This window comes from Ovis canadensis, chromosome 26, assembly GCF_042477335.2.
Source record: "Ovis canadensis isolate MfBH-ARS-UI-01 breed Bighorn chromosome 26, ARS-UI_OviCan_v2, whole genome shotgun sequence".
NCBI classification, from domain to species: domain Eukaryota; kingdom Metazoa; phylum Chordata; class Mammalia; order Artiodactyla; family Bovidae; genus Ovis; species Ovis canadensis.
The window spans coordinates 42,117,469-42,140,138 of record NC_091270.1 but is presented as its reverse complement, the minus strand read 5'-3'; the positions used below and the strand labels follow the sequence as shown (position 1 = coordinate 42,140,138).

Here is a 22,670-nt window from a genome sequence, read left to right as displayed (position 1 = left end):
CCAATTCATGAACACAGAATATCTCCATTGTTTGAATCTTCTTCAGTTTCTTTCATCATTGTCTTGTAATTTTCAATGTAGTTTGTTCATCTTGGTGAAATTTATTTCTAAGTACCTTACTCTTTTTGATGCAGTTGTAAGTGGGATTGTTAATTTCTTTCTGATAGTTGTTAATTTATAGAAACTCAAATTTTTTGTATATTGGTTTTGTATTGCAGCTTTACTGAATTCATTATTTTAATAGCTTTTTGGTGAAGTCTTTAGGGAGGTATATAAAATATAGTCTGTAAAAAGTGATATTTTACTTCTTTCCAATTTGTATGCCTTTTATTTCTTTTCCTTGTCTGACTGCTCTGATTAGGACTTCACAATACTCTGAATAAAAGTGGCAAGAGTAGGTTTCCTTGTCTTGCTCCTGATTTAGAGGCAGTGCTTTCAGCTTTCAGCTGCTGATTTTGATGTAAACTGTGGGCTTGTCATATATGGCCTTCATTATGTTGAGATACGTGACCTTGGTGTCCATATTGTGGCGCATTATGGTCAGTGTGTTTTGAATTTTGCCAAGTGCTTTTTCTGCATCTACTGAAATGAGCACGTGACTTTTATCTTTCATTTTGTTAATGTGCTATATCATCATTGATTTGCAGATACTGAGCCATCCTTGTATACTTGGAGTAAATTTGCTTGATTGTGGTGTGAGATTATTCTAATGTACTGTTGAATCTGGTGTGTTAATATTTTGTTGAGGATTTTTGCGTGTGTTCATCAGGGATGTTGGCCTGCAGTTTTCTTTTCTTGTTGCATATTTGTCTCGTTTTGGTATCAGGGTAGTGCTGGCCTCAGAATAAATTTGATGCATTGGTTCAGGTTTTTGGGAGAGTTTGAGAAGGATTGATACTCTTCTTTGAATGTTTGGTAGAACTAATGCAGTTGTCCTGGACTTTTGATTGGAGATTTTTGATTACTTATTCTGTCTATTAATTATTGATTTGTTCAGAATTCCTGTTTATGGTTCAGTCTTGATAGTTTATATATTTGTAGAAATTTATTCATTTCCTCTAGGTTTTCCAATTTTGGCACATGTTCATACTAGTCTCCTATGATTTTTTGTATTCTGTAATATTGGTTGTAACATCTATTTCATTAGTGATTTTTTAATTGGAAGATAATTGCTTTACAGTATTATGTTGGTTTCTGCCATATGTCAACATGAATCTCATTTCTGATTTAATGTATTTGAGTCTTCTTGTCTTTTTTTCTTGGTTAAGCTAAAGTTTTGTTTATTTTTTCAAAGAATCAGCTCATAGATTCATTAATCTTTTCTGTTGTCTTTTTTAGTCTCTCTCAAATTTATTTCCATTCTAATCTTTGTTAGTTCCTTCCTTCTACTAACTTTGGGCTTCATTTATTCTTTTTCTAATTCCTTGAGGTGTAAGTTTAGGCTTTTTTGAGATTTTTCTGGTTTTTTAACAGGCATTAATAACTGAATTTCTTCTTGAGTTCAGTTCAGTCGCTCAGTCGTGTCCGACTCTTTGCGACCCCATGAATTGCAGCACGCCAGCCCTCCCTGTCCATCACCAACTCCCAGAGTTCACTCAGACTTGCATCCATCGAGTCAGTGATGCCATCTAGCCATCTCATCCTCTGTTGTCCTCTTCTCCTCCTGTCCCCAATCCCTCCCAGCATCAGAGTCTTTTCCAGTGAGTCAGCTCTTTGCATGAGGTGGCCAGAGTACTGGAGTTTCAGCTTCAGCGTCATTCCTTCCAAAGAAATCCCAGGGCTGATCTGCTTCAGAATGGACTGGTTGGATCTCCTTGCAGTCCAAGGGACTCTCAAGAGTCTTCTCCAACACCACAGTTCAAAAGCATCAATTCTTACGCGCTCAGCCTTCTTCACAGTCCAACTCTCACATCCATACATGACTACTGGAAAAACCATAGCCTTGACTAGGTGGACCTTAGTCGGCAAAGTAGTGTCTCTGCTTTTGAATCTGCTATCTAGGTTGGTCATAACTTTTCTTCCAAGGAGTAAGTGTCTTTTAATTTCATGGCTGCAATCACCATCTGCAGTGATTTTGGAGCCCCAAAAAATAAAGTCTGACACTATTTCCACTGTTTCTCCATCTATTTCCCATAAAGTGATGGGACCGGATGCCATGATCTTCGTTTTCTGAATGTTGAGCTTTGAGGCAACTTTTTCACTCTCCTCTTTCACTTTCATCAAGAGGCTTTTTAGCTCCTCTTCACTTTCTGCCATAAGGGTGGTGTCATCTGCATATCTGAGGTTATTGATATTTTTCCCGGCAATCTTGATTCCAGCTTGTGTTTCTTCCAGTCCAGCATTTCTCATGATGTACTCTGCATAGAAGTTAAATAAGCAGGGTGACAATATACAGCCTTGACGTACTCCTTTTCCTATTTGGAACCAGTCTGTTGTTCCATGTCCAGTTCTAATTGTTGCTTCCTGGCCTGCATACAGATAACCTCTCATAAGTTTTGGTACATTATATTTCTATTTTCATTTTTTCAAGGTGTTTTTAACATTTCTTCTTTGACCCAGCAATTAGCAGCATACAGTAAGTCCCCTACATAGCAGCTTTAAAGTAGTAAACTTTCAAGGAGGCAAATGTGTGTTTCCACGTCCAATCACATAAAGCACGGGTGAACTTATAGCGGGACCTCCATCTGCTGTTGCTGACAATCCTGACTCCTACCTCCTCTCCTTCCTCCAGTCATTTAGCTTTTCTTGCCTGTTCACTTGATGCCAGCCCTGGTAGGCCAGCTGTTGTACTCTACTACTATACTTTTCATGAAACTGTTCTGTAAGGTTTTAAATGTTTTGTTTGTTTTCTGTGTATTTTTTGTATGAAAGCTATTATAAATCTATTACAGTACAATACTGTATAGCCTGTTGTGTTAGTTGGGTATCTAGGCTAGCTTTGTTGGACTTAACAGACAAATTGGACTTAGGAATGCGCTCTCAGAACAGAACTTGTTCATATGTAGTGGACTTATTCTGTTGTTATTTGTGAATCCTCCAGCTTCTTATAATTGAGTTTTAGTTTTATATACTGTTGTGGTCAGAAAAGGTGCTAGATGTGATTTGTTAAGGCTTGTTTTGTGCCTTATCATATTAACTAGTCTGGAGAATATCACGTGGGCGCTTGAGAATAGTATATATTCTTTCTGTTGTCTTTGGATGGAATGCTCTTTATGTATCTGTTAAGTGCATATGGTTCACATGTTGATGCCTAAAGTGTTAGTCGCTCAGGCATATCTGACTCTTTGAAACCCCATGGACTGTAGCCCGCCAGGCTCCTCTGTCCATGGAATTCTCCAGGCAAGAGTACTGGAGTGGGTAGCCATTCCCTTCTCCAAGGAATCTTCCTGACCCAGGAATCAAACCCAGGTCTCCCGAATCGCAGACAGATTTTTTACTGTCACTGCCAGGGAAGCCCTTGTTGATGCCTAAGGTTGAGATTATTCATCTGTGATGTTGTCATCTAAAGACTTATAGTTTGAGAGTGTATTTCTGTGATGAATTTTACCATCATTATAGTCCAGAGTATTATCAGACTTTTTGCATTCTTGTTCTCATTAATTAATAATAATGAAATATGTTGATTTTCTTGTCCTCGCTAGAGCAGTGGGTGAAAATTTTAATTGTCAGTTGTGTTCAATCAAAGCTAAAAGAACAAAAACTGCTCAAGTCCTTTATTTTTTTCTGTAAAGATGATGCAGTATTTTGGGCAATGCAGTAAGAAAACTGAAGGATGGCTATTTATCTCATAGCCACACACAGTTTAGATGATTTAATCATTCTTCCATTATCTTAGGGTTCTAGCTTTTCAAAGCATGACTGGAAATAACTGATGGATAATGATGAGTAAGTAAGTAACAAAATATTTCAAGGACAAGTAAGAACATTGAGATCCATGGTTTTCTTCCCACAGATTAATAAGAGCCTGCTATACCAAGTTGTAATTGTCAGATGGATTGACTTTTGTCCTAATATTTAAAACAGTTTTTCTTCTTTTTGAACTGTAAAGGAGCTCTCAAAGTTTCAAAATATCAATCCTTAAAAGTCAAACTGCTCAAGAAAGAAACTTTAGAATTAAAATTTGGTCTAGTGGACCCTATTGGTATACTGAGAGTTAAAGAAGCTGGAAATCCTTTGTTGTTTAAGAAAAAATCTTGAGTGATGTAATTTGGAAAAAAATTTTTGGAATTTAATTTGGAAACTGAAAATTTTTTCTTTATCTTTAAGGCTTTAGGGGACCAGATACTATTTGTAAACCGTCCTGATAAGAAGAAAATTCTTTTCTTCAATGATAAGAGCTGTCAGTTTTCTGTGGATGAAGGTGAGCCTTCCTTTCTAGATACTTTCTGTAATATACAGACATGTTACAAATTTAGGATGATAGAATTCCTACTGTTCATAATGCAATTAAAACTTTAAATAGTATTATACTGCTGTTTTAGCATTATCATCTCTTAGAGTTAACAACTTTATATGTCTAATGTATTTCTCGCAATACAATTTGAAATATGTAATTTGAAAAATTTTAGGTTAATTGTACTTGTAGTGTAACAGTAACTTCCTGTTCTCATACTTAGGTATACCAAACAGGAGTTTATTTCTGTTTTACAAATACTACTTCATATCTTGGTATGAAAGCTCGATCCATGAAGGGGAGAAAAAATACTAACTTTTTGTGAAAACGGATATTTTCTTAAAAAAGTTATGAATTTTTGGTTATCCAATTGGATAAGAAAGGAGATTAATGTTTTTCTTTCTGGCGGTTGTAGAGTTGGATGCTAACAAGCTCTATGCTGTCTTCTAAATGCATGATACTTATATTTTGGATTTTAGTTTCAAATATTTCATCAGTATTTTCATATAAAATAGAAGTGTAAGAGTTTAGTTTTGAGAAATTTCTAGACAAGTAGATATTCCCGTTTAAGCAAATATCTTTTACTCTAAATTTGTATTAACTTTGAAGTTTTATTAAAAGGCAAGAAAAATTGAACATTTTAATTATAAAATTTCAAAAGTAATTCAAACTCCAGCAAAATATTTTAACAATATAGAAAGACACAAAGTGCAGTAGAGTGAAACTATTGCTGTCCCAGTTTGGTAATCCTATTGACTGTTTCTATGACATTTTTAAAGGAGATTCTATTGAATGAATAATTTTGTAAAAGAAATGCATTTCCTGGAGAGCCCTGCCTTGATTATGATTTGTAATTTGTGCAGTAACTCCAGATTTTTCTTTTATGTGTTACCTAGCTGTGGATACTCAGTCTTGTGGTGCTATAATTTCATCAACCTAAAGTTACTTAGATGACCATGATTTTTTAAAACTTACTTATTTTTGACTGTGCAGCATCCTTGTTGTTATGCACGGGCTTCTTCTAGTCCTGGTGAGTGGGGCCTCCTCTCGAGTTGCCGTGTGAGGGCTTCTTATTACAGTGGCTTCTCTTGTCGAGGAGCACGAGGTCTAGGGCACGTGGGCTCGGCAGTTGCAGCTCACAGGTTCCAGAGAGCAGGCTCAGTAGTTGTGGCACATGGGCTCAGATGTTCCAAGGCATGTGGGATCTTCCTTCCCTGACCAAAGATCGAACTGGTGTCCTTTCATTGCAAGGCGGATTCTTTACCACTGGACCAGGGAAGCCCCGACTTTGATTTTTTGTAGGAAACAGAATGTTATATTTTTGTGAGAATCCTCATCAAGAGTGCCTTGTATACAGTTGGTTCTCTATTAATGTTTGTTAGTTAAGTGAAAATTTGCGAAGTATTACGGCTCTTCTATAATGCCATTTCTCTAAATAAGCTTCCTGTATGTAAAACAGGGTAGTAGTCAACTCCTCCTGTATATTGTAGTGATAGGTGCTCATTCAAGAAAGATTCAGCTGAGCAATTTTTGTTTTGCCTGTGTCTCTTTTACTTGGAGTTTTGCTGTTATAGAGACTTTTATAATTGTCAGATTGAGTTCTTCCTATTTAAAACCATAAAAATGGACTTGATCTTTAAGTCCTTCTGAGTTTAAATAAACAACTGATTCCTTAAGCATAATTAATCCATTTGAAAAAAATTTTTCATCGTCTTAAACTTACCACTAGTATCACATTTTCAAATAGTAAGAAAGATATAGTAAAAAGCAGATGTAGTTTTCCTTTCTCTGGTTCCAGTCCCTTTATTTTATGGCAAGTAACTTAACTGGTTTTACTTTAAATTCTTCCAGTGGCTTTTCCCATATTGCTAAATAATATGTTTATACTGTTATTTATTTTTAACTTGAAATATTGTCTAATGACTTGTTGTCCATAAGTCACTGGGTTGTATCCAACTCTCTGCAACCCCATGAACTGCAGCGTGCCAGGCTTCCCTGTCCTTCACTACCTCCTTGAGTTTGCTCAAACTCATGTCCATTGAGTCAGTGATGCCATTCAGCCATCTCATCCTCTGTTGCCTATTTCTCCTCTTGCTCCCAGCATCAAGGTCTTTTCCAGTGAGCTTCCTTCCATCAGGTGGCCAAAGTTTTGGAGCTTCAGCATCAGTCCTTCCAGTGAATATTAAGGACTGATCTCCTTTAGGATTGACTGGTTGGATCTCCTTGCAGTCCAAGGGACTTTCAAGAGTCTTCTCCAGCACCGCAGTTCAAAAGCATCAATTCTTTGGAACTCAGCTTTCTTCATGGTCCAACTTTCACATCCATACATGACAACTGGAAAAACCATAGCTTTTACTGTATGGACCTTTGTCTGCAAAGTGATGTCTCTGTTTTTTAATATGCTGTTTAGAGTTTTCATAGGTTTTTTTCCAAAAAGCAAACATCTTTTAATTTTGTGGCTGCAGTTACCATTGGCAGTGATTTTAGAGCCCAAGAAAATGAAATCTGACACTATTTCCACTTTTCCGCCATCTGTTTGCCATGAAGTGATGGGACTGGATGCCATAATCTTTGTTTTCTGAATGTTGAATTTTAAGCTAGCTTTTTTCACTCTCGCGTTGACCTTCATCAAGAGGTTCTTTAGTTCTTCTTCGCTTTCTGCCACTAGAGTGGTGTCATCTGCATATCTGAGGTTGTAGACATTTCTCCTGGCAGTCTTGATTCCAGCTTGTAAGTCATCCAGCAGAGTGTTTCATATGATGCACTCCGCATATAAGTTAAATAAGCAGGGTGACAGTACATGACCTTGATGTACTCATTTCCCAATTTTGAACCAGTCCATTGTTCCATGTCCAGTTCTAACTGTTGCTTCTTGTCCTGCATACAGGTTTCTTAGGAGACAGATAAGATGGTGTGGTATTCCCATTTCTTTAAGACTATTCCAGTTTGTTGTGATCCACGCAATAAAAGGCTTTAGCATAGTCAGTGAAGCAGAAATAGATTTTTTTAAAATTCCCTTTGCTTATTCAATGATCCAGCGTATGTTGGCAATTTGATCTCTGGTTCTTCTGCCTTTTCTAAATCCAGCTTGTACATCTGGTTCTCGGTTCACATTATTGCTGAAGCCTAGCTTGAAAGATTCTGAGCATAATCTTGCTAGTATGTGAAATGAGTGCAATTTGCAGTAATTTGAGCATTCTTTGGCATTGCTTTTCTTTGGAGTTGAAATGAAAACTTATCTTTCCCAGTCTTGTGGCCATTGCTCTGAGTTTTCCAAATTTGTTGGCATATTGAGTGCAGCGGTTTAACAACACCATCTTTTAGGATTTGAAATAGCTCAGCTGGAATTCCATCACCTCCAGTAGCTTTGTTCATAGCAATGCTTCCTAAGGCCCACTTGACTTTGAACTCCAGGATGTCTGGCTCTAGGTGAGTGTTCACACTATTGTGGTTATCTGGGGCATTAAGAGCTTTTTTGTATAGTTCCTCTGTGTATTCTTGCCACCTCTTCTTAATCTCTTCTGCTTCTGTTAGGTCCATACCGTTTCTGTTCTTTATTGTACCATCTTTGCATGAAATGTTGCCTTGGTATCTCCAATTTTCTAAAAGAGATCTCTGATTTTTTCCATTCTGTTGTCTTTCTCTACTTCTTTGCATTGTTCACTTAAGAAGGTTTTCCTGTCTCTCCTTGTTTTACTCTGGGACTCTGCATTCATTTGGGTATATCTTTCCCTTTCTCCTTTACCTTTTGCTTCTCTCCCTTTCTCAGGTATTTATAATGCTTCCTCAACCACTTTGCCTTCTTGCATTTCTTTTTCTTATCGATGGATTTGGTAACCACCTCCTATACAATGTTACAAACCTCCATCCATAGTTCTTCAGACACTGTCTACCATATCTAGTCCCTTGAATCTATTTGTCACTTCTACTGTATAATCATAACTTGATTTAGGGCATACCTGAATGGCCTAATGTTTTTCTCTACTTTGTTCAATTTGAGCCTGAATTTTACGATAAGGAACTGGTGATCTGAGCCACAATAAGCTCTTGTTTTTGCTGACTGTATAGATCTTCTCCATCTTCGGCTGCAAAGACTATATATATAATCAGTCTGATTTCAGTACTGACCATCTGGTGATGTCCACAGCAGTCCTCTGTTGTTTTGTTGCAAGTGGATGTTTTCTGTGACCAACACATTCTATTGGCAAAGCTCTGTTAGCCTTTGCCCTGCTTTATTTTGGACTCCAAGGCCAAACTTGTCTGTTTGTCACTCCAGGTATTCTCTTGACTTCCTACTTTTGCTTTCCAGTCTCATATGCTCAAAGGATATCCTTTTTGCTGTTAGTTCTAGGAGGTCTTATAGGTCTTTATAGAATTGTTCACCTTCATCTTCTTCGGCATTAGTGGTTGGGGCGTAGACTTGGATTACTGTGATATTGAATGGTTGGTTTGCCTTCAAGACAAACCGAGATCATTCTGTCATTTTTGAGATTGAAGCCAATACTGCGTTTCGGGTTCCTTTGTTGACTGTGAGGGCTACACCATTCCTTCTAAGGGATTCTTGTCCACAGTAGTAGATATAATGGTCATCTGAATTAAATCTGCCTCTTCCCGCCCATTTTAGTTCACTGATTTCTAAAATGTCCATGTTCACTCTTGGTATCTCTTGTTTGACCACATCCAACTTTCAACAACATAAACTTTCTCAGAGAGAATATGTAGTATTAATTCTGCTCTCTAGATGGCAGCATAGTGTAGCAAATCTGTTCTGGAAGTAGATGTTTAAATTGAAGGAAGTGTTTGATTTGGGGGCTTCCCTGGTAGCTCAGCTGGTAAAGAATCCTCATGCATTGCAGGAGACCCTGGTTCGATTCCTGGGTCAGGAGAATCCAGTGGAGAAGAAGGGTAAGGCTATACATTCTAGTATTCTTGAGCTTCCCTCGTGGCTCAGATGGTGAAGAATTCACCTGCAATGCGAGAGAGACCTGGGCTTGATCTCTGGGTCAGGAAGATCCCCTGGAGGAGGGCATGCAACCCACTACAGTATTCTTGCCTGGAGAATCCCCATGGACCGAGGAGCCTGGCGGGCTACAGTCCGTGGGTCGCAAAGAGTGGGGATACAACTGAGCAGCTAATAAGCACAGCACGTGTTTGATAGGAGAGAGATTACAGTAGTTCTGTAAGAATAGCCTGAATGTGTTTGTCTTGTTTCTGGTGGTAGCCTGTCATGACATGTGTGTAGCAAGCAGGTATTTTATGATAAAATTGTTGCGTAGTGCATGCTCTCTGTGGAATTCAGAGGAAAATCCAGATTTAGTGATTAACAGTGCCAGAAAATGCAAGCAACTAGCCATTATTCAAATAACAATGGTGCTGTTTCTCCTTTGTGACCTTTTAGACTTTCGTTTCCCTAGAATTCCATTTTATTGGGAACCCATTTTCCACCTGTTCCTTCTTGACAAGGGTTTTTACCTACTTTAAACAGTTTCTAAATTAAATTCTGTATGTCAAGAGAAAAAAAATAGCCTGAAACTGTAGGGTTTCTTGATCGTATTTCATTGGAAAAATTGTAGGGAGTGCACTTAGAATTTAGTAATAGCTGTCACCCTAGTCCTTATATTGGGTTGTGATTTTTCTGTCCCTTGTGTGTGCTTTCTCTGGATGCTGTTGTTGTAACTTTGCTCAGCCTTTTCCTGTTTCGTACCTTTTACGTAGAGTTCTGTTCCCTAGTGTTAAACTCTTTTCGTTTGCTGTGTTTTATGGCCTCTACCGGCTTAAACTCTTCCCATCACCTCATTATTTGTCTGTAAAGGCAAAATAAGCATTTTCACTACCCCCCCCCCCCAGATTATATGTGCTTGTTAGATGTATTTCTAGGTATAAGTTCTGTACAATTTTCCAGTTTATTTTCTCTGTACTGCAGGTATTCTGTGATGCTGTGTGACTATTTAGTATTTCGTTTTATAGATGTGTCTGATTGATATATTTTCAAACATTTAATGTTGCTGCAGCAAATATTCTTACAACCCTTATATAGTGAGATATGTATATGTAATTTATATTAATGAAATACATATAATTTAGGAAGCTATTAGGAAGATTAACAGTAAATTATTTTTGCATCTTTTAAGATCTTGACTGCCATTGGTGAACTATATTACTAGATTTCTCAGTATTGAACCATCCTTTTAGTCCTAGAGTAATACTTGTTTGGTTTATGTATTTGTGTGCTTTTCTTACTAATGTATTTAAGGATTTTTGCTTTTTTCTTTTGCATGTTTTCTTGCTGTTTGGTATGGGTATAATGCTGGATTCAGAAAAGGGAAGAAGAGTTTTTCCTCCCTTCGCTGCCTTTTCTCCTTACTTATCTTTAGGAGAATATTGGATTCCTTAAAGATTATTTGAAAGCATACACCTGTGAATGTATCTAGCATGCTTTTTCAGACATTCTTAGAATCTTCTTTCATTATGTCCTCCTTTAAGAATTATTGCCTGTTATTTTCCCTTGTTATTGCTAACTTTTTGTGTTTGGGCTTTCTCCCTTATTTACCTGTTGGTTTATCTGTTTTACTTTAGTTGCTGTTGTGTTTTTGTTTGAAAATATCAGATCCTCCTTTACATACCGATTGTTTCACATCTTGATGTGAGAAGTGACTGAACAAATGTTAACATTTCCTGTTGCTTTCATATTTCTTGTTAATTTAGCCAATACTTCCAGTAGTTTCTGCTTTATATGTTTTCCTGCAATTTTCAGTTTATAAGTGTTCTTGACAGTCATAGTTTAAGGTTTGTATCATAATTACTATTCATATTTGATGCTATTTTACTTGAACTCTAGCTTTATATCCTGTTATGTCTAATCTGTCGCCTTTTAAAGAACATTTTGAGATAGTTTTGCCTGTTCTTTTGCTTTGTACCTGCGTTCTTTTGTTTTAGATACTTCCTTTGTAGATGGCATATAGTTAGTCTTAACTCTCTGAACCAGTTGTTAGTGTCATTTTGTATTTACTATTTTTGTTATCTGATGTTTCCTCACCCTTATTTGGAAATTGTATAATTTACTTTTGGTTATTCATATATAAAGTATTTCTCCTTATAATCTTTAAGTAGTTTGCTTATTCGTGGTATCAGTTTATCAACTTCATTGTCTTTTTACTCTCTAGTTGATACATTATGAGAGTTTTGTTACAGTCTGTTATCATTTATTCATGAATCCATGTTTCGACAAATACTTATCGATTTCCTGTTGCCTTCTTTGGTCATCTTGGTAATGTAGGAGGTACAGTGGTGAACAGCATAGGATAGTTTTAGCCTTTGTGGAGCTTACTTATATTCTGAAGGGGAAAATAGATGATATCACACAAAATAAAAAGTGATTGCAGAGTGTATCAAATGTTAGGAAGGAATTCAATGAGGTATATGCTGAGCTAGTAAAATAATAGGCAGGGTGGAGCTCAGAAAAGACCACTGTGGGAAAAAAGAGGAAGAATGAGCTGGAGCCAGCCTGGTGAAGTGTTAGGACAGTGCCCATGTGTGCAGTTGTGCAGGGAGAGATCTTTCAGGTAGAAAACAGCAAACGCTGAATGACTGATTTTTTTTTGTTAACCTGGTGGTTTTTAATTATTTAATCAGGTTCAGTGGACTGTTTTTCTTATACAGACGAGAATATAAATGAAGAAGTTGTTTACATTTTTATGTAGAATTAACCATTGAATGTTATAGCTACAAGTGAACTAATGTATGATTCATTTGATTCAATAAATGTGTGATTCATTCGTTTATGAAAATACCATTCATAATTCGTATTTTCCTAAAGTGATAAAAATTCTTGGTAAAGTTCTAAAAAAATTCATACAAAGTATAGCTGTTCTGTGATATACAAAGGTTAATGATAGTATATTCATATACATTATGCACCATATATTCCTAGAAAATCAAGTGTGTACTTAACCAATATAAGAAATACTTGATATATGTAAACCACAGTTGGGTTCTAGCTCAGTTTCTTATTTTGTTGTTCAGTCGCCAAGTCGTGTCCAACTTTTCGCAGTCCCATGGACTGCAGCACACCAGGCTTCCCTGTCCCTCACCATCTCTGAGTTTGTCCAAGTTCATGTCTGTTGAATCGGTGATGCCATCTAACTATCTCACCCTCTGTCACCTCCTTCTGCCTTCAGTCTTTCCCAGCATCAAGATCTTGTCCAGTGAGTCAGCTGTTAGAATCAGGTGGCTAAAGTATTGGAGCTTCAGCTCAGTCCTTCCAAAGAGTATTCAAGGATGATTTCTGTTAAGATTGGCTGGTTTGATCTTGCAGTCCAAGGGACTCTCAAGAGTCTTCTCCAGCACCACAGTTTGAAAGCATCAGCTCTTTGGCTCTCTGTTTTCTTTACTATCCAGCTCTCACTTCTGTACATGACTACTGGAAAACCCGTAGGCCTTGACTATGCGGACCTTTGTTGGCAAAGAGATGTCTTTGCTTTTTAACACACTGTCATAGCTTTTGTTTTGTCATAACTTTGCTGCTGAGAAGCAATAGTCTTTTAATTTCATGCCTGCAGTCACCATCCGCAGTGATTTTGGATCTCAAGAAGAGGAAATCTGTCACTTTTCCCCTTCTATTTACCATGAAGTGTGCCATGATCAGGGGCTTCCCTGGTGGTGCAGAGGTTAAAGCGTCTGCTTGCAATGTGGGAGACCTGGGTTCGATCCCTGGGTCCGGAAGATCCCCTGGAGAAGGAAATGGCAACCCACTCCAGTATTCTTGCCTGGAGAATCCCATGGACGGAGGAGCTTGGTGGGCTACAGTCCATGGGTCGCAAAGAGTCGGACACGACTGAGCGACATGATCTTAGTTTTTTTAACATTGAGTTTTAAGCTGACTTTTTCACACTCTTCTTTGACCCTTGTTAAGAAGCTCTTTAGTTCCTCTTTGCTTTTTGCCGTTAGAGTGGTATCATCTTTTATTAGTTATTAGTGGTGTTATCAGTTTATTATAAATTTATATTTATCATTAATCTGTATACTTTTTACTAAAGATGATTGGGAGGAAGCATGATTTTTCAACCTTGGCAGTGTTGACATTTGGAGCTGGATACTTTTTTTGGAGTCACGGCTGTCACAGTGCATTGTGGGACGATTAGCAGCATCCCAGGCTGCTCTCGGTGCCAGTAGCAGACTTTCCCCCACAGTGTGAGTCCCCAAAATGTATCTAGACATCACCACTGGTTCCCTGGAGAGTGGAATTGCCCGGGTTATATTAAAGGTATAGTTTACATTTATAAAACAGAAATGCTACAGTATGTTGTCTTCAAGCTTCTTTTCATGTGTTCTTCAGCACATTCAGTGATAGCAAAGATAGCAAAGTGAATAAGATTTCTGTCCTTGAGCCCAGGCAGAAGGAGGAATGACACGGGTACACATATGGTGCAACATGCCACACAGCATGTCACTGTGGTGTTCATAACCGTGCTGTAGAGCCCTGGGGGTCACAGCTACCACAGGAAGCTCAGGGCTGAGATGCCCATTAGTTGAAAGTGTTGGTGTGGCCTAAATCACTTAATTTTAAAAACTGAGGTTTTCTGTTATTGACTTACATTATGTGTTTCCAGAGAAGATCTATTGAAAAGTGATGCATATTTTAACATCTGTCCTTCTCTGTGTCCATCTGTCTCTTCTTTTGTGTTTTATTTCTCAGAATGTTTTGTTTTGTGCTGATGAGGCTGTTTGTTCTAGCCCACTAGGTGGCAGTCTTAGCTGTAGAGAGGACATCTTGAGTGGGCAAGCTTTCCAGTCACACTGAAGACTCACCCTTCGTTCGTTCTGTGATAGAAGCAGACGTCCAAAAATGAGACATAGCATAAGTACGGAGATAGTCTGTTGTGTGGTAATTTAAAACATTAAATAGATAAGTGAATCCAGAGTAGTTGAACCTTGGTATGTGTTTTATTTCACAAAGGTGCCTATTTCCTTAAGTCAGAATCTTACTAATTTAGCGGCAGTATAAATGCAGAGGTCCAGAGGGTGGGCTGAGTAATTGATCTGTTGGTGTAAATCTTGGCTCTGCTGCTTACTAGCGAAGACAAGATGCTCTGTCTGAGATTTCTTATCTCTTGGGTTGGCCAGAAAGTTTGTTTGGATTTTCTGCAAGATGCTATGGAAAAACTTGAATGATCTTTTCAGCCAATCCAGTATAAAATAGGAATAATGGTGTCTGTTCATTTGTGGTCCTTATGAGGTTTAAATGAGTAAATATAAATAAAAATGCTTAGAGCTTGGAATGGAACCTGGCACATAGTAAGAATAATAGTAACATCAGGCTAGCTACTATTAGCAGCATTAAAAATATAAAGTAGTACCAAAATCCTTGGTTTAATCTTCACTCAGTGAATCTGTGGCTTGGCAGTTGGTTAGTGAAGCGAGTGAAAGTCGCTCAGTCGTGTCTGATTCTTTGCAACTCCATGGACTATATAGTTCATGGAATTCTCCAGGTCAGAATACTGGAGTGGGTAGCCTTTCCCTTCTCCAGCAGATCTTCCCAACCGAGGTCTCCTGTATTGCGGGCAGATTCTTTACCAACTGAGCCAAAAGGGAAGCCCAAGAATACCGGAGTAGGTAGCCTATCCCTTTTCCAGTGGATCTTCCTGACCCAGTAATTGAAGTAGGATCTCCTGCATTGCAGGCAAATTCTTTACCAACTGAGCTATACAGATAGCAAAGAAACCAAGTCAGTTTAGCAGTTAGTTGGAATTGCTGATCTGTGGCAGTGAGGTAATGTTAGGTGGTGTTCCTTGGAGGAAGTCTGATGACAATCTGGTTGTTCCTTCTGATTGCCAGTAAATTGTTTTTTTCTGCCTGGAAGCTTCAGCAATTTCAACTTTATCCTTAGAATCCAGGACTCCTCCCAGTGGCTAGCCACACTGCCTGGGGCCCTGATGCTGTCTTAGTTCATTTCCTAATAGCTATATGGTATTCCAGATATGACCATACTTTAAAAGATTTTTTCTGATGTTCCACAGAGAGAAATTTAATTTTTTTGCTATATGCTATTGTAAGCTTTATAAATAATGCTCAATCCTTCTATATAAATATATTGTATGTACACTTTGCCTAGTTATCTTCTTATTTTGTTTTCTTAAAGTATAATTGATGGGACAAAAAAAAGATAAGGCATACTTGAAAAAATTTCAGTAGCCTGCCTAATACCCAACCTATTTTAGGAGACCAGTCTTTATGCAGAGGTTTCCATTTCTTGACCTTCACCAATACTGGATGTTTTTAGTTGACTTTGCCAGCCTTCTAGAACATAAAGATTATCTTGATTTTAATTTTTCTTTCAATGATTTTAATAAAATTTATACCAGTTTATTTCATTTTATTTTTGCACCTATGACAGAAAATCTGAGCATTTTCTTTCTGTCCCTACATACATTAAAAAGTAATTAAATTTGGAATCCTGTGAGATTCTGTCTCTATTTTAGGCCCTGCCTTCCAGTGTTCATTTTAAGTATTTATGCAGCTGTAATACATTTACATAGTAGATGTATTATTTAAATACTGCAATAGCACTGAGCTAAGGAAAGCCAAAGATTAAAGTAGAAATGTCTTATTGAAACAAAGACATTGAAGACTTTTTATTGAGATATTTTCTTCATTGAGATATTGAGATTGTGATGTTTCTTTTAGTGAAAGGAAGTAGTTACATTTTGTTTTAATGTACTTTCAATTCTGTTGTGCTTAGAAGAATGTATATATAGCATTGTATATTCTTTTTGGTGGCACATTAACAAAGATTGGCTTTCCCGACCATTACTGTCAATATGAGTCTCTGTTGTTGTGTCGTGAGTGCCCTGAAGTACATGAGCTCTGTACATGTCAGGCACAAAGTAAAAGTACTTTGTCTTCAAGGAACTGAAATTTTGCAATCCTGGCAGCACAGGCTTGGTAAAAAGTGAACTGAATGAAATTTAACGCTGGGTGAAAAGTGTTTTTATTATATGTATTTTTCTCCTTTTTTTATACAGAGATGTCCACAGTATAGCTGTTACACACTTACATCATGTTTTACCTACTCTAAATAAGTGAATGGAGTTTGTACATGTTGATAGTTAGAATTTAGCAAGTCATATTTAAAATATCAGAACTGTTCTTTTGCTGTGGTAAAGTTGGCATGTAAAATCCCAGTTATGATATACGTTTTAAAACAATTTTGTGTGCTTTCTTGGAATTAGATGTTTTATTGCTGACTTGGAAGTTTGAAGCTGTTTTCTCTCATATATACCTGTTGTGATCAGACCTAGTCGTGGTCGTCACATTGTTCTTCAAGTTTGGCTAGAAGATAGTTGGGGCTTTCAGCTTTCACTTAGAATGGAGGAAGCACTGTTCCCACTCTGGCAACAACAACAAACCCTAGACAGCTACAAATTTAGAGTTTTCTTGACTCCATCCGGGGCTTCCCTGATAGCTCAGTTAGTAAAGAATCTGCCTGCAGTGCAGGAGAGCCTGGTTCGATTCCTGGGTCAGAAAGTTCCCCTGGAGAAGGGATAGTCTACCCACTCCAGTATTCTTGGGCTTCCTTTGTGGCTCAGCTGGTAAAGGATGCGCCTGCAGTGTGGGAGAGCTGGGTTTGATCCTTGGGTTGGGAGGCTCCCCTGGAGAAGGGAATGGCTACCCTCTCCAGTATTCTGGCCTGGAGAAGTCCATGGACTGTGTAGTCAATGGGGTTGCAGAGAGTCGGACACAACTGAGCAACTCTGACTCCATCAGAGAGCTGAGGTGCAGGGCAGCCACCTAACCTGAAATTGAAGGAAAGACAGACACCAAGAAAAGATGGGCTACAAACACTTGTACACCTGGGACATGAATACTGAGAACGTGAATACTGGTGAGAAGAATTCAGTTTTAAAATGTTTAATGAACTGCTAAAGGCTTAGTGTAGGCTAGCCAGAGACTGTAGAAGCCTTGGGCTGCAGACACTTGGGAGTGGACACCCACTCATGGCACTTCTCCACAGACTTCCCTGGATTCTTAAAAAGCAGAGGCTAGGCTGGGGGTCCTGGCCCCGCCGGGCAGGGCTGGAGAAGGGGACGGTAGACGCTTCAGAAAAGACGTGAAGCCATCTCCTCCCTCCCTGTCTTCTGTGAGACAAAAGTCTTAAACTTCTGTGAGAAGAAAAGAAAGAAAAACCTTCTGTCAAGGGGAAAGGCGAAATATATGCTGGACCTAAAACTTGGCAGAGAGGACAGGGCAGGGACACTGAGGAGACCCCATTTAGTGCCATGGGACACAGGGCTTGTCTGAGGCCGAGGCTTAATTAGAATATCAGAACTCCCACCCCAGGCTGACAGGTGTGCAGTGACAGGTAGCAGTGGAATTCTGTGAGAGTCGCAAGAGCGTGGAGGCTGACAGGCCAGCCAGGGTTATAGCATTAAGGGGGGACCTAAGAGAGGAGGTTGAGCAGACACTGAGGCCAAACCTTCTGGCAAAGTGGTCTTTCCACTGAGTGCAGGGTATGGCTGGAGGAATTTGGAGCCTGTGGTGCACTGTGGATAACCATAGCAGCAACAGATTTCAAACCAAGTTCATGTTCTCATCATAGACTGCCTCAACCTCTATACGCTGAAAGCCTAGCAGAAGGAAAGGTGTGCCCAGATCCCGGCACAGAACTATTAACCTCAGTCTCAGCTGTTCTCTAGAGGATATTCTGCTGTCAAAATATTACGAGGCATAAAAAGAAGCAAGGAAAAACAAAGCGCTTTTGAGAGAAGAGAGTTTATAGAACCAAATTCTGAGGACACGGTATTGGAACTGTCAGACTTGAAATTTAAAACAAATGAAACAGAGTGCATGCATGATCAGGTAGGATATTTCAGCGGAGAGGTAGACATTATAAGAAAATCAAATAAATTCTAGAAATGGAAAGCACGGTAACAGAGACAGAGAATGTCTTCTGTAAGCTCATCAGTCAACTTGGCATAACCAAGGAAAGAATCTGTAACCTGCAAGATGCTGCTGCTGCATGCATGTTCAGTTGTGTGTGACCCCATGGTCTTTGTGACCCCATGGACTGTAGCTCACCAGGCTCCTCTGTCCATGGAATCTTCCAGGCAAGAATACTGGAGTGGGTTGCTATATCCTCCTCAAAGGTTGCTATTTCCTACACAGGGATCGAACTCATGTTTCCTGCGGCTCATGCATTGCAGGTGGATTCTTTACCACTGAGCCCCTGGGAGAGCCCAAACTGCAAGATGGGCCAGTAGAAATTAAAGTGAAATGCACAGAGACAAATGGGAAGAAATACAGCAGAGTCTCCATTAACTGTGAGATAACATCAATGGTCTGAATGTATAATTAAAATCTCATAAGAGAAAGAGAATGGGGAAGAAGAAATAATGGCCAAGTATTTTCTAAAATTAAAGATGAAAGTGAAATTCACTCAGTTGTGTCTGACTCTTTGCGACTCCATGGATATATAGTCCATGGCCTTCTCCAGGCCAGAACACTAGAGTGGGTAGCCAGTTCCCTTCTCCAAGAGATCTTCCCAACCCAGGGATTGAACCCAGGTCTCCCGCGTTTCAGGCAGATTCTTTACCAGATGAGCCAGCAGGGAAGCCCAAGAATACTGGAGTGCGTAGCCTATCCCTTCTCCAGCAGATCTTCCCAACCCAGGAATGGTACCGAAGTCTCCTGCATTGCAGGTGGGTTCTTAATCAGCTGAACTACAAGGGATACCCCCACCCCCAAATTAAAGATAGGCACCAAAACAAAAGTCCAGGAAGCTCAGAGAACAGGAGGCAAGATAAGCCCTCCCAATAGAAACAAATGACAGAAAAACATCTATGCATATCACATTCAAAATGCTGACAACTGATGGTGAAGAGAAAATACCTGAAGCAGAGGCAAAAGCTCATTACAAAGGAGAAAAGAATTAGAGAACACTTGTCATTTGACCTTATGCAAACCAAAGCACAGTGTTGTGACATGTTTGAAGTGCTAAAAGGGAAAAAAGTTTTCAACCCAGAATTCCATCTGCAGTAAAACTAATCTTTAAAAATCAAAGTCCTGTCTCAGAGGAATATTCTCTCAGTATCACAGAAACTGAGAGAATTCCTTGATATCAGACTTGCATTGCCAGAAGTCCTCGGGCAGAAGGGTATGATACTAGACAGAAACTTGGATATATATAGGAAAATGTGCTAAAGCTGGAATAAATGAAAATCCAATTTTAAAATTCATGTGTGTCTTATTAAAAATTTTTGATCACTCTGAAAGATAGCTAACTTATAAAGCAGACTATTAAGAGATAAATTTGTGTTTCAAGCATATGTAAAAGTGAAGTTTTTGACGGTCACCGCAGGTCAGGAAGGGTATGCTGTTTTACATTTTCATATGTGATCTGGGATAATTTAATTGAAGTCAGGGTCTGGTTAACTCAAGGTGTGTATTGTAAACCCTAGGATAACCACTAAAACCATTTTTTTAAAAAAGTAGCTATAGTTAACAATACCATGTTGTACATTTGAAAGCTAAGAGAATAGATCTTAAAAGTTCTCATTAGAGAAAAAAAGTTATGTTAACTAAACTTCCTGTGGTACTCTTTTCACTATATATATATATCAAATCATTATGTTACATATCTGAAACTAATGCAATATTATGTCAATTATACTTATCTCAATAAAGAAAAATAATAGAAATAAAGTGGAATCATAAAAATGTTTAAAGTGCATGAATTAAAAATAGACACAAGTGAAAGAAATAGATAAACTCATCATTAAGATTAAAGTTCATAGCATTCCTCTCAGCTGTTGAACAAATAGATGGAAAATAAGTATATAAAAGTCTTAACTCTATTAACGAACTTGCCTAATTGATATTTATTATAAAACAAGATGACCCAACAATAGAGTATATATGTTTTCCAGTGTACTTGGAGTACTCACCAAGACAGATGGTATTCTACCGCAGAACCTTAAAGGAATTTAAAAGAGTTGAAAGCAAACAAAGGATGTGCTTGGGTCATAATGGAATCAAACTAGAAATCAGCTATATTTGGAAACTCTCCAAAATATTTGGAAACCAAATAACACTTTTAAATAACTCATGGTTCAAGGAGGAAATCACAGGGGAAGTTAAAAAAAAAAAGTATGTTGAATTAAATGAAAGTGAAAGCACAACATATCAAAATTCATGGGATGCGGCTGCAGCAGTGCTTAAAGTGAAATAGAGCATTAAATGCTTACATTAAAAAGAACATTACCAAAAAAAACAACACTACAAAAGAAAGAACATTACATTTGGATATAACACTTTATTCATGCATTCACCAGTTGATGGACATTTGAGTTGTTTCTACTTTATGGCTATTGTGATTAGTGCTGCTGTGAACATTCATGTACAAGTTTTTGTGTGGCCATAATTTTTCCTTTAAGTATAGGAGTGGAATTGCTGGAACATGTGGTAATTCCGACAGCTAACTTTTTGATCAGTTGCCATACTGTTTTGCAAAGTGGCTGCCTCATTTTACATTCCCATTGGCAGTGCACGAGGGTTCCAGTTTCTCCATATCCTTGCCAACACTGAGTTTAGCTATTTAAGATACCATTTAGCAAAATGGAATTTTATTGTGGTTTTGATGTACATTTTTCTAAAGATCATCTTTTCATGTGCTCAATGGCCAGTTATATACTTTATTTTTTATTAAATTTATTTAAATTTGTATTGGAGTATACTTCATTTACAGTGTTAGTTTCAGGTGTACAACAAAGTGATTCAGTTATCAGTTCAGGCACTCAGTTGTGTCTGACTCTTTGCGACCCCAGGAATCGCAGCACGCCAGGCCTCCCTGTCCATCACCAACTCCCAGAGTTCACTCAGACTCATGTCCATCGAGTTGGTGATGCCATCCAGCCATCTCATCTTCTGTTGTCCCCTTCTCCTCCTGCCCCCAGCCCCTCCCAGCATCAGGGTCTTTTCCAATGAGTCAGCTCTTCTCATGAGGTGGCCAAAGTATTGGAGTTTCAGCTTTAGCATCAGTCCTTCCAATGAACACCCAGGACCGATCTTCTTTAGAATGGACTGGTTGGATCTCCTTGCAGTCCAAGGGACTCTGGAGAGTCTTCTCCAACACCACAGTTCAAAAGCATCAATTCTTGTATATTGTCTTTTGGAAAATGTCTGTTTAAGTTCTTTGTCCATTTTAAACTTTTTTAAATTACAGAATTTTAAAGAGTTCTTTATTCTGGATGCAAGTCTCTTAGCAAATTTATACTTTGTGAATAATTTCTTCCATTCTGTGTATTGTCTCTTTACTTTCTTATATTGTTTGTGATACAAAAGTTTTTTATTTTGATGAGGTACATTTTATTTGTCTTTTGTTGCTTGTGTTTTTGATGTCCTATCTAAAAAACCATTTCCTAATCCAACAACACAAAGATTTACTCCTGCTTTTTCTTCAGGGAGTTACTGTTTTAGCTCTTAACATTTAGATTTTATCATTTTGAATTAATTTTTGCATATAGTGTGAGATGTGTGTCCAGTGTTGTTTTTATTTTTGCATTATGATATGTATAATTGCATGACCCGTTCATCCCACTCAGGTTTTTACCCAGTTTTGCTCAAAATCCATGTGCATATCAATTTTATTCATTTCCTCCAAAATCTGGAAACTCAAGTGCCCTTTAACTTGTCCCTTTGTTGCTCCCAAGTGTGGTACATCCTTACAGTGGAATACAACTTTGAAATAAAAGGGAACAAAGAGCTGACATGCCCACCAACGTGGGTGGAGCTCAGATGTGTCATTCTTTCCTTAAAGGCAGTAGCACTCAGAAATAAATGATCAACGTCAGATGATAATGGTAACTGAGAGATATAGATAGTGCTTTTTCCTTTGTGGGCATTAAACTCGGTGCTTTATATAAACCCATTTAATTGCCACAACTCTGTGAAATACATATTATCATCCCAGTTTTACAAATCAGAAAACTGAAGCAAAGAGGTAACCTCTTTCGTGTGTGTGTGCGCGTGTTAGTCGTACTCTTTGTGATTCCATAGACTGTAGCCCATCAGGCTCCTCTGTTCATGGAATCTCCAAGCAGGAATACTGGAGTGGGTTGCCATTTCTTTCTCCAGGGGATCTTCCTGACCAAGGGATCGAACCCAGGTCTCCTACATTGCAGGCAGATTCTTTACCTTCTGAGGACATAGTCAAAAGGGTTCATTGGGTTCCGCATGCAGGCCATGTTGCTCCATACTCTATTCTCCTGCTATCGTATGTCACAGG

General features: G+C 38.3%; 1 protein-coding gene across 2 annotated transcripts in view; it reads left to right on the top strand.

Annotated features, from left to right (window-relative positions):
• The window catches only part of GTF2E2 (general transcription factor IIE subunit 2), a 90,459-nt gene that overhangs the window by 58,860 nt on the left and 8,929 nt on the right, over window positions 1-22,670 (top strand). Inside the window, exons 6-7 of one of the 2 annotated variants that reach the window (XM_069572902.1) lie at window positions 4,267-4,360; window positions 18,554-20,657. In XM_069572902.1, the coding sequence (XP_069429003.1) occupies window positions 4,267-4,360; window positions 18,554-18,648 (189 nt within the window). In that variant the 3' untranslated portion in view covers window positions 18,649-20,657. Of the gene's footprint in view, window positions 1-4,266; window positions 4,361-18,553; window positions 20,658-22,670 lie in introns of those variants that run through there. The other variant, XM_069572901.1, reaches the window with a different exon arrangement.